Source organism: Alexandromys fortis, unplaced genomic scaffold (genome assembly GCF_014885135.2).
Source record: "Alexandromys fortis isolate MF-2015 unplaced genomic scaffold, M_Fortis_MF-2015_v1.1 scaffold_216, whole genome shotgun sequence".
Classification (NCBI taxonomy): Eukaryota; Metazoa; Chordata; class Mammalia; order Rodentia; family Cricetidae; genus Alexandromys; species Alexandromys fortis.
The window spans coordinates 2,453,287-2,465,561 of record NW_026068089.1 but is presented as its reverse complement, the minus strand read 5'-3'; the positions used below and the strand labels follow the sequence as shown (position 1 = coordinate 2,465,561).

At 52.0% G+C, this 12,275-nt stretch overlaps 1 protein-coding gene across 1 annotated transcript; it reads left to right on the top strand.

Annotated features, from left to right (window-relative positions):
• The first annotated feature begins 4,765 nt into the window (after positions 1 to 4,765).
• LOC126488779 (keratin, type II cuticular Hb5) lies at positions 4,766 to 12,071 on the top strand. The gene is made up of 9 exons (XM_050122463.1): positions 4,766 to 5,202; positions 7,293 to 7,501; positions 8,010 to 8,070; positions 8,193 to 8,288; positions 8,900 to 9,064; positions 9,353 to 9,478; positions 9,870 to 10,090; positions 10,829 to 10,860; positions 11,275 to 12,071. Exons 1-9 carry the CDS (start codon positions 4,783 to 4,785, stop codon positions 11,466 to 11,468), a joined length of 1,524 nt encoding a protein of 507 aa, XP_049978420.1. The 5' UTR covers positions 4,766 to 4,782; the 3' UTR covers positions 11,469 to 12,071.
• Positions 12,072 to 12,275: the final 204 nt, after the last annotated feature.

The following is a 12,275-nucleotide window of genomic DNA, read 5'->3' as shown; positions in this document are numbered from 1 at the left end:
TGGATAAGACAAGGACAATGAGCAGAAAGGACAGCCGTGTCGAAGCCCTGAGACAGGAGTGTGCCCGGCATGTTGAAGGACCAGTGTAGGTCCAAGAGAAGACATCTCTTTAGACGTGTGAAGAGGCAAACGGACAGGCAGAAAAGGCCTATTCACCTGCACGCAATATGGAGCCAGCGGGACATTAGAGCAGGTAAGTGATTTGATCCAGCCTAAGACAGGTGTCTCTGCGAACTGGGAGTCCAAGAGCTGCAGCATGGAGACCAGCAGCACAGCTTGTCTGTTCTCTAGCTAAATACAGCAATAAGTGCATGACTGCTTTCTGGGTCCATGGTTCAGCCGAGCACAGCCGAGGAAACCGCACCTATGCTGAGTGTGTTAGGCTTGTCCTTGTCCTGCTCCCTATACGCCACAGAGTGACAATTCAGTGTTGACATTGTATCAGACGCAGACATCACAGTGTGACAGTTCAGACAGCACTGACATTGTATCAGACACCGAGGTTACCCAAAAATGACTTCAAGTGCTCAAATGTTTGCTGTGCTAAGCAAATTCTACACCTTTGTGCAGAAGGAACTTGAAGTCTTTGGATTTTGACATCCTCAGGGTTCCTAAACCCATGGACACCCAGGAATTACTGCATGGAGTTATATAGCTGTCTTCCTCCTACGATTTGGGATGTGTTTCTACTTCTAAAAAGAGAGTGAAGCTTTCAGAACCACTAATGTGGCCCAGTCCCGAGACTAGAGGTTCTGCTGCTGGAGCAGGAAAATCACTGCTAGGAGGACTCAGGGAGTGGGGAGCTGGAACAGGAAAGCCACTGTTGGGAGGACTCGGGGAGTGGGGAGACAACCTGAGAGGACAGCTTGGGAAAGAATGGGTCTCTTGGGGTTTCCAGGGAGATAACCATGAGGAAGGAGTGGGGACAGGGCAGGGAGAGCTTAACCAGCGGGTGCAGGACTGGCCTGTGCTATCCTAGGCAGAGATAGTTGTTCCTCCAGCTGCTGCCTATTGCCCCCGTGCTGGGTCTCTGAGCCGTGCCCAGATCTGTGAACACTGAAGAAAGAATCGGGGGGAGGGGTGGCAAGAAGCCCCTTAAAGAGCTGCTCCAACCGTGCATTTGGCACAGATTTGGTGTCAGAGTCAAAGTGTGACCAGCAAAGTTTTTTAAAACCCATTCCTGGGGTGAGCCAGACGTCCCCGGGTCTCCATAGCACAGTTGGGATTAAAAAAAAAAAAAAAAAAAAAAAAAAAAAAAAAAAAAAAAAAACAACCAGGCAAAAAAAATTATAGAAATGGTGGGGTCAGCAGATTCCTCTAGGAGAATGCAGAGCAGGATCAGTGAAGTATCAGTGCCCCCCTGCCTTCTGATAAATCCAAGAAGGCTTCCTGCAAGCAGAGGATTCCAAGTCCAGAGGATAAAGAAAACAGAGGCAGTGAGGCCGAGCATGGGGAGGATCAGACGGACCCAGAGCACCCAGCGTGGTACAGGTGAAGATGGCAAGGCAGACCAGGAGGGATGAGTGACTGGACCACCAAAGAACATGATGTGTGTGCTCTGTAGACTACAGGCGACTCAACGCGTCTAAGAAGCTAGGGACTCGAGGGTAGTCGGGGTGTTTTCCATTCAGTCAGGCTTCCTAGACACGGCCACTGAGAAGCCTTTCTAATTAAGAACTAGTCATGGACTCTTGAGTGGAAGTTCTAACACTGGGTGGGGTCTTAAAAGACGTCAGACCAGGAGGTAACCGGACCAAATGGCATGAATGACAGCACCGGAAATGAGAGGCTACAGAAGGACATGATCTGAGTGACCGGGGACACCCACAGAGGCATTTTATGAGGCTCAGAGGAAGAGAAATCACTGCTTCTCTTCCAATGAGTAGTTCACAGCAGCTTCCCGAAAGAGGCCGCTGTTCCGGGACATTCCAGGCAAAGGTATAACTGCACAGAAGGCTTGGAAGCAGAGACAAGGGTGACGTCTAGTGACAACAGCACCGAGGTTGGTAGTGACTAAGGGGCCAACTATGAGACCTGTCCCCACCTGTCCTCAAAGCTCCTGACCTGGAACAGCCAGGGACCTGGGTGTCCCCAGCAGGGTGTCAGGGTGATAGGCAGAGACCAGTGTGAAGCTATGGGTCCCCTCTCCCTCTTACGCCACAGATGTGTCTCCAGAACAGCTGTCCCCAGCTGCCTGTCCTGTCAGTCTGTGCCACCTCCGAGCAGCACTGAGGTTTGGCCTACCTGTTCCCTTTGTCTTCTACCCAGGCAGTCCAACCAGAGCTTTAGGGGGCCCGCTTCCCTGAGCAGCCTGCCAGTAGGGACCAGTGCTGCAATGGCAGGGGGCAGACTTCACCCTGAGGCAGAGACAGCCTTCCTTCCCCTGTGCCTCAAGACACCAGCACAACTTGTACCTATGTTCTGTCCCTGCCTGTCCAGGCCTAGGAGTTGTGTCCTGAAACAGTGGCCAACCAGGCCTTCCCTAGCCTGGTGCCCAGGCCTGTTCTGGGTGATGGCAGGGAACACGCATACAGATTTCCATGTGTTGGTGAGGAGAAAGCCTAGGACTGAACTGCGCCCCTGAGCCTCAAGGACAGCAGGAGGCGAACCTGATTCAAGCAGCTGAGTAGTGGAGGGCAGGGGCCCCCAGAGTTAAAGTGGGCTTTCCCAGCACCCTCCTGCCCGTTCTCAGCTGTCTCACGGGCATCCCTTTGCCTTCAACACAAGCTCCAAGTCTACACAAAAGAGAGCCAATGAGGTTACTGTCCAAGCCCTGAAATATCCCCTGGACCCCTGGCAGCAGGGCTCCATATAGGGCTAACAGCTGGGAATCATCCTCTGTGCTCCCCCAAACGGCTTCTCCCTCCACCTCCAGGCTCCACCCTGAGTTTTTATAAGAGTGAAATCAGGCCGAGGAGACAATAAGCGCAGCCTTGAAAGGGTAAAGAAGTTGTGAAGTGCAGAGGAGGTGAGAGCTAAGGGTGGGGCTGGAAGAGGCCTACACAGCGGGGGGTTGGGGATGCTCCCTGCGGGAGGCGGCTGCTCCCTCCCCACAGACCTTCATGATGCCCCAAACAGTCTTGTGGGTTTGTCACCTGCTTCCACCAAAAGGAGGGTTAGAATAGAATCAAATCCTGTAAGGGAATAGAAACTTTAGGGAGACGAACTTCCTAAGAAATGGTTAGAGAGGGTCGAGCTGAACTCTGTCCTTCAGCTTTGATTCTGCTACCCCAGTGGCTAATCCCTGTTGCTTTGGAGGTGCCAGTGTGGGAATGTCCTTTGGGGCCCGCTGGTGAGCACCTGGGCTTCCCCACCAGCTACCCAGAGTCTCTCCACCTCCCCTAACGGTTCGGAGCAGGGTATAGGGTACATACCCGTCTGCCTAATGCCAGGTGAAGACCTAGGTCGGCAGGCCGTGGACATTGGAGCTCGCAGGGCAGAGAGCAGAGCATGGTTAGATGGGAATATTTGGTCCTGGCAAAAGATCCGGTCTCTAGGCAAGCTCGCCAGCCCTCCTCCTCTAAGGTCTGAATTCCTCAGGTGTCTTCAGAGCCTCCCTGGGGCAGAGACCATATCCTTGGTGTCTGTGCTCCATAAACATTTGCAGAATGGCATCATTATCCTAATAAGTGGCTCAAGGACACACAGGTAACAGGGATTTTAGAGGGCCATGGTTCCCAAAGGCCCCAGGAGACAAAAATCCAGGCCCGCTGACAAGAGTGAACCACCACTCCACTCCCGTCTTCATACATTCAGTGCAGGCTGTAAACAGACGTGGAGAGGTGACCATGCAGGACAGTAGTACGTTCAGTGCAGGCTCTAACAAACACCTTGAGAGGCAGCAATGCGGGACATTCTATGGACAGGTTCCCTGCTCTGGCTGGCGGTTTCGGAAGGGGCAGACACTAACAAGACATGTTTCTTCTTAGGGAGCAAATAGAAAAGGCTCAGGAACAAGCGGATACCCAAATCGAAGTTCCCTCAAGGTTGGGCACGCCTTCTTGTTTGGGCCACATGGAAGAAAGTGACCAAAGGAGTCTCCCCGTTACCCACAAGTGGTCATTATGTGGCCACTGAAACTCCAGTGGTTTGTTGTTCTGCTGGGTGAGAAAGACAGGATCTGGACCAAGGTTCTCTGGACCAGAATCCAGACGGTTCTAAGGGACTGTCTTCTCCAGCCCTTTGTCCCTAAGAACACACGGTCAAAATGACCCCTCTGGTCCTGAACCACCTTCAGGCAAGCTGTCTGGGCATGGGAAGCTACTCCAGGGGCAGTGGTGGACATGAGAATATGCCTGCATGAAGGCAGGGGACACAGCGGAGCCTTCCTGAGTCTCAGTCTACCTGGAACTCCAGTGATTCTGTGCCCCCCACTGCTACCCATGCCGCCCCCAGATTGCTAATGGAGTTCAAATCCGTCCCCGGGTGTGGGTTGAGGCCATCTCAGAGAGACCGTGTGAAAATTAATTAGTTAATATATGGAAAGAGCTTTGAAGATGAAAAGTGCAGCGTGGTGTCCCTAATAACATCTTCAGTCTTTTACGGAGCCCACGTCGCCTCTGAGCTCACCTTTAAGATGAGTCTTTGGGGAGTTGCTGGCAACCTCCCCAAGCCCATAAACAACATAAAATGCCTTTTCACTGCTTTTACGCAGCCAACCCCAGCTCTCCCCACCAATAAAAGGACCGCAGAGGATCAGAGAGATCCAAAGGACTCCAAGCCTCACACTCTGCAGCCTACACCAAACCCCACCAGTCACTTAGACGCCATCCAACTCACGCAATGTCCTGTCGCTCCTACAGGATCAGCTCAGGATGTGGAGTTACCCGAAACTTCAGCTCCTGCTCAGCTGTGGCCCCCAAAACTGGCAACCGCTGCTGCATCAGTGCTGCTCCGTTCCGAGGAGTGTCCTGCTACAGGGGATTGACCGGCTTCAGCAGCCGAAGTCTCTGTAACCCGAGCCCCTGTGGGCCCCGCATGGCTGTGGGAGGCTTCCGCTCAGGGTCCTGTGGACGCAGCTTTGGATACCGCTCAGGGGGTGTTTGTGGGCCCAGTCCACCCTGCATCACCACCGTCTCTGTCAATGAGAGCCTGCTCACGCCCCTCAACCTGGAGATCGACCCCAATGCTCAGTGCGTGAAGCATGAGGAGAAGGAACAGATCAAGTGCCTCAACAGCAAGTTCGCAGCCTTCATCGACAAGGTGAGTGTGGTCTGTGATGGCCCAGAGCAGACCTCAGGCCTAACTTCCCTTTGGGAGAGTCCAGTCTGTTGGGAAGACAAATTGGCTGCCAGGTTAGGGACAGGAGAGTGGAAGAAATGCAGACCCATGGAAGTGGATGGATGCATGGCCTTCATTTGGCACTTGGAAAGTTCGTTATGTAGTCTAGAAATCCAGGCTATGGTTTAATGTGTGTTTGTGTGTGTGTGTATGCATGTACATGTGTGTATATCTGAGAACAATATGAAAAGGCAGGGGTGTCACTACAAGCCTGGATGAGGGCAAGAGTGGAAGACAATACAATCAGAAGGCATGGTGGCCTGTGCCTAGGCAGTATGGGCAGTGCAGGGAGACTGCTCAGGCCACACTGTCTCCTCGTGGGCTGCCTGTGACATTTGACAGTGTGACCCCCCCAGGCAGGATACACCCTGAATAGCAGGACTGGCCTCATGGGTTTATGTAAAGATTTGAGAGTTCAGTTACGGAAAGGACAAGCCAATAGCAAGCCTTCAATAAATGTCAATGGTTACTCTCTTTTTCAAAGACAACAGTGAAGGAGGAAGTGTGACAGCTAAACAAGGTGGTGGGGAAGGAGGTGGGGGAGGCTGGAAGAGAGACAGGGAGGATGCCTGCCTGCAAGGACACCCACCAATACTGGCGAAGTATCAAAGTTGGGCAGCTGCCTCCAAGGGGCTGTGGAGAGGGAGTCCAAAATTCCTGATGCTTTTCTTTAGTGGTCTTAATAAATCCTCCAAATCACCCCATGGGGAGGTCTTAATATCCACATGTTATGACAAATGGAGCTGAGGATGCTTAGGGCACTGCTTGAACACACTGTGGGCCAGTGAAGGCAATAGATGGGGGATCAAGACAGCACTCCTCCAGTGAGTGTGAACTGGTCCTTTAAAACCCCGGGAATCTGCCTCCCTGTCCATGATGTGGAGGAAACCACTTCTGCATCCCCCTCCCCCCACAGAATCATGACAAATGAGTAAACTTCATAGACAAATGATACAGACACAGACACAAATATCTAGAAATACAGATACAAAAACAGAGAGAGACAGGCAAAGACATAAAAACAGATACAGAAAAGACAGAAATAGATGAAGATATGGACAAAGGAAAAAATAAAGGACTTAGACACAGACATAAAGAGTCATAGGGGTGTCAGGTGTGTATGTAGTGAATGTGTGTGATGTGGTGTAATATGTGCTGTGTGTGGCAGTGTGTGTGATGTGTGTACACAGTGTGTGTGTTTGTGTGTGTAAGTGGTGTGGTATGTGTGTGCTTATGCATGGAATGGTGTATTGTGCGTGGTGTGTGTGTATATATATGTGGTGTATGTGTGTGGTACAGGGTGTGCACACATGTGTGGAAGGTATTCCAGACACAGGCCTGGGTACCACAGAGTGAATGTCGGAGATGTGTTTGTTGGAGAAATGGCTGAACAACCACTAGTAATTAGAGTCGCTTTATTGACTTGCTATCCTTGCTGCATGTTGGGGTCTGTTCTGAACAAGACACGTGTGAACTGGCTCAGGCTTCACAGCTGTAGCACTACTGTTCTGAACAAGACACATGTGTGAACTGGCTCAGGCTTCACAGCTGCAGCACTACTGCCATGGCGTGAGAAATACCAAGGGGCTCAGCAGTTTGCCTGCCTCAGTCTCAGAACCAGAGCTGGAGCCTGACCTGGCTTTGAGCCAAGTTCGGAGGCGTGCAGCCAGCATGAAAGGGCAGAGAGTTCTAGCAAAGCACACCACACACATAGCACACACACACACAATACGTACACATACACATACACACACATACATACACATACCAATCACACATACCACATACATATACACACATACCACACCACAACAAACACACAGCATACTAATCACACACATACAACACACTCCACACCACACACACACCCTGCATGCACCACACACCATACACATCACATGCACACACCATAACACACCACATGCACACAGACCACATGCACACACTCTCAAATACACACACATACACACTCCCTAAATCCCACTAAGTCTCTTTGCTCCCCTGAACGGCAGGTGCGCTTCCTGGAGCAGCAGAACAAGCTGCTGGAGACCAAGTGGCAGTTCTACCAGAACCAGCGCTGCTGCGAGAGCAACCTAGAGCCCCTGTTTGGAGGCTACATCGAGGCACTGAGGCGGGAGGCTGAGTGTGTGGAGGCTGACGGTGGGCGGCTGGCTGCTGAGCTCAACCACGTGCAAGAGGCCATGGAGGGCTACAAGAAGAAGTGAGTGTGCACACCCACGGGACTCGGAGGGCGGTGGGTGGGAAATCTCTGCTGTGGCTTCTCAGGGTCCCATAGGACTTCCTGGGCCTTGGAGGGTGTGTGCAGCAGAAGCCAGTCCTGAGAGAGAACTGGCTCCCAGGAAGTGAGGATCTGAATCCACATGGGGGTCCCAGTGCTGTCTTCCCTATTCCTTGCCTGCCTTCCTGCTCTGGGTCCTGGGCTGTGGGCTCCCCCACACCAGCACAGTGCTCTTGGGATCTAGGGTGTCAGGATGACTAGACTCTGGGAGGAATGTGTGTTCTCAGGAACCCACCTCAGAGGCACAGGACTGGGGAATGCAGCCAACCTGAGCAAGGCCTTGCCAAGAGCGATGCACAGACACAACACACAAAGACTCATTCACACCACAAAAGGTTTAATCCCTTTCATGATCCTGGAAGAACTTGGCTAGGAACTGAGGCAGGATTCGAGGCGTGGACCCTGAGTTCTGTTTTTTCCCCACATCTAGGTATGAAGAGGAGGTAGCTCTAAGGGCTACCGCAGAAAATGAGTTTGTGGTTCTGAAGAAGGTGAGGGTCCACTTGCTGGGCAGGGAGGGAGGGGAGTCACCTCCAGGCAGTCATCATGTTGGCTGGACTACCTTGCCTTTGACCCTTCCACATGTCCTTCCCTCCTCTCTGTCCCCTCTCAGGATGTGGACTGTGCCTACTTACGTAAATCAGACCTGGAGGCTAACGTGGAGGCCTTGGTGGAGGAGTCCAGCTTCCTGAAGCGCCTCTATGAAGAGGTAGAGACACTCACTCACGTGCCAGCAAGGATGGAAAAAAGAGGACACAGAGGTGGGGGTGGGGTTCAGGGTCCTAGGTCTGCGAGTGCTCAGTCACATATCACATGCTTAAATTTATCATGCCCATACATGTGAAAAGGCCCCGCTACACTGGGTGTAGAGTGCTGGGTGCACATAGCTACGGTGCATCTGTATTCACGTGTGTAAGATAACTGTGCATTATATGTACTCATCTTCTGGGTCTGTGGGTATCTCCCATGTTGGAGTCTGTTTGCATGCTAGACGACAGAGGAATATGAAGGTCTATGGGGATTCCACGTATGAAGGTTCATTCTGGACTAGTTACTATTTGGCATTCAGAACTTTGCCTAAGACTTCCAGTCAGGCCTTTCCCACACTTCCCCCATTTTCAGAGACTGACCCCAGGGTAAGGTTTAGGGCTTTCAGCCATGCTGTTTAACATTGTGCCTGTATGTGAACAAAGGTGGTGGGGGCCAGAATCAGCAAGCTTCCTCATCAGAGCTCCACCAGTGAAGAAACACTGTCCCAGGGAAGGAACACCAAGCCCAAAAGAGGCATCAAGCATAATGTTCTTCCTCTTGGCTCTGCAGGAGATCCGTGTTCTGCAAGCCCACATCTCAGACACATCGGTCATCGTGAAGATGGACAACAGCCGGGACCTAAACATGGACTGTGTTGTTGCTGAGATCAAGGCTCAGTATGATGACGTTGCCAGCCGCAGCCGGGCAGAGGCTGAGTCCTGGTACCGCACCAAGGTGAGTGCCTTCTAGTCATGGTTGTGGGAGCCATGCAAGGTGTCTGTTAGAAAAAGTTTCTTTTTCCTTAGTACTGGTAAAAAAAAAAAAAAAAAAAAAAAAAACTGACTGATCTCGGGGTCGGGTAGCTAGCAAAGGCTGCTATGTATAAATACTGCACATGCTGAGCACTGTACCTGCTGCACACTCATTGGCTGAGCACCGGAACTGCTGCATACTCATTGGTTGAGGGGGGAGGTTGTTCTACTTTTCCTTCTTAAACATCTGTCCCCCACCCTCAACTTCCAGTGTGAGGAGATGAAGGCCACAGTGATCCGGCACGGGGAGACCCTGCGCCGCACAAAGGAGGAGATCAACGAGCTGAACCGCATCATCCAGAGGCTGACGGCTGAGATTGAGAACGCCAAGAGCCAGGTAGGTCATAAGGCAGACTCAGATAAGTGATAAGCACAGGAAGGCAACAGGCGACATCACGGGGTGCTTTGCTCACTAGAATGAAATGGCCTGTCTCTAATTAAGATTGAGAGGAAGCAGGAACCCAGAGAGAAGGCAGGATTCCTTCATATCACACAGCTGACATGCTCGGATGAGCAGAATCTCTGACTTTCAAGAAATGTAACACATCCTCAGCCATTGCCCACAAGGAGAGATGAAGAATAGCCCAGCAACCTCCTCCTTGGGTTGCCAGCCCTATTAACTACCTGCCTTGGATCATCACTAGGACGCTCACTTCCCTTGCTCTAAACACTGGGGACAGCCCCCCACCCCATCTTGTTCTAACATGATGTCCCTCTCTACCCCACAGCGTGCTAAGCTGGAGACAGCTGTGGCTGAGGCAGAGCAGCAGGGAGAGGCCGCCCTCACTGATGCCCGCTGCAAGCTGGCTGAGCTGGAGGCTGCCCTACAGAAAGCCAAGCAGGACATGGCCTGCCTGCTCAAGGAGTACCAGGAGGTGATGAACTCCAAACTGGGCCTGGACATCGAGATCGCCACCTACAGGCGCCTGCTGGAGGGCGAGGAACACAGGTGAGCTGAGAAGAACCATGTGGGGCTTCATTTGAGGACCAAACTGTCCTGAAAAAACAAGCTGGCTAGGGCCTGTCAGTCCTTGCATGGAAGGGGCAGAGACCCTGGGCCTCCTGGCTAACGGTTTGGGCACAAGTGTGACATATAGCTCTGACCACACGACTCCAAGCCAGGCTTCAGTAATAATGGTTTCCTATCATGTATGCTCTATGTCAAGCATCCATTTATAATCCTCCATCCTGTCAGGTACGTACCATTTTCCTATCCAAAAACAGAGAAGGGATGGCTCAATCTTCAGCTCCTTTCCCGTGGCCACAAAGTTACTAAGCTGCAGAGCTGGGACTCAACACTAGGTCCTGGGCTTCTGAAGCCCATTCTGAGTTTCTCTGGAGTTGGACTCATGTACAATAAGGATGCTGTGCCCTGTATACCCGTAGCCCTGCCTCATGCTTACTGTGAGCACTTATTGGCATTCAGCAGGCTCAGGCACTGATGGCAGGCGGTGTGTGGAAGTCACAATTCCACTCACTACTGCTCTAAACCGGGAGGGCTGGTCTCCATGGATGGGGACACTTTAAAGACAGAAAATGAGCATTCTAAGAAGATTTGGGGAGCCCTTCCTGCCTCTCAGGAGATAGCTCCAACCTAGAACAAAAGCTGGCCTTGTTTGTCCCCAAGCTACTGTCTCAAGGACCCAGGTCACTGCTTAGAACTAATGGTGCTTTCCTTTCTCCTCAGGCTATGCGAGGGTGTGGGCTCCGTGAATGTCTGTAAGTATCTGCTGGAAAGGACCCCTAGAAAAATGGCTCTGGGTTGGGCAAAGCTGCAGCATGGGCCTACCCCACCGAACCTCCAATGTTTTCCAACATTCATAGTCTTTCCTCTTCCCCAGGCTCCTCCCTAACGACTACTGGTCATGAAGCAGGGTGGAAGGTGGGGAAGTAAGGGTTGCAGGTACGGGGAAGGAGGGCTGGAGTAGCTTCAAAAACAGTTGAGCACCCACAGACACTGCAGTCCAGGGAAATGGGTCCAAATGTGCCATGAGGTTGAAAGAATAGGACATGTCATGTTAGCCACTGATCCCTTGAGGAGGACACAGACCCCGCATGTGAAGCTCTCAGGCACCTGCAGTGGGTGGGTGACACCAGCAAGCCCCTTATCCTTCTCTGTTCCTCTTCCCACAGGTGTCAGCAGCTCCCGTGGTGGAATTGCATGTGGGGGCCTCACATATGGCACAACCCCAGGGCGCCAGATTGCCTCTGGCCCCTCTGCCACTGGGGGCAGTATCACAGTGATGGCACCTGACTCCTGCACTCCTTGCCAGCCAAGATCCTCCAGCTTCAGCTGTGGGAGCAGTCGCTCAGTGCGCTTTGCTTAGCACCAGGACCTGCAAATGGGATGTCTGTCTGCCCCAGAGTGGAATGATGTGTGAATGGAAAATGTGTACTTGCTTCCAGAATAATCTAGATGTTCCTATGGGAGGAAAGAGTCAGGGCCGCTCTCCTCCACCTTCTCCTTTTAGGGAGCTGTTTCTTGGTTTTCCTCGGGCTTCACTTTAGAAGATATTCCTAACCCTCTGCTTAATTCCAACCTGTCTTCAAACACTTATAATTGATTTGTATCATCCACCAAGCCCTCTGGGACACTACCTGTCACCCAGGGTGGCTAAACAATAAAGCTTGGCCTTCGTGGGTCAAGGCATAGTCCTAACTACCCAGCCATTCCTCCAAAAACTAAAGCACCAGAGGGAACCCTGCCCAAGAAGCTCCCATTTCTGGCCCCAGGTACATGGCCCCAGAGGCAGCAAGCACCTGCCTATCATTGGTTGTGTTTGGTCACCTCCCTGACTGACTGCCTTCCTTGGGACAATATGCTCTATCCATACTCCTTGGGTTGCCTCCCAGAAAACAGTCTGCTCTCTGGGGATTCCTGCTACCTACAGCCCCTGGCTATGGAGCTTTGGTCTTGCTATTCCTGACGCCTTTACACATTTCAAAGACTCCATATTTGCTCCAGGCCTCCCCTGCCTGTGCAGAAGGGAACTGCCCTCGGGAGGGCTGATGGGATGGGGACTCTGAGGCCACTTTCCGGTTCTGTCTGTGGGTGCCTTGCCTTCTGGAGTGCCCCATCTGTGTTTCAATAAAGGCTGCTGCGATGCAAGGGTGTGTGGTGTTGTGTGCCAGTG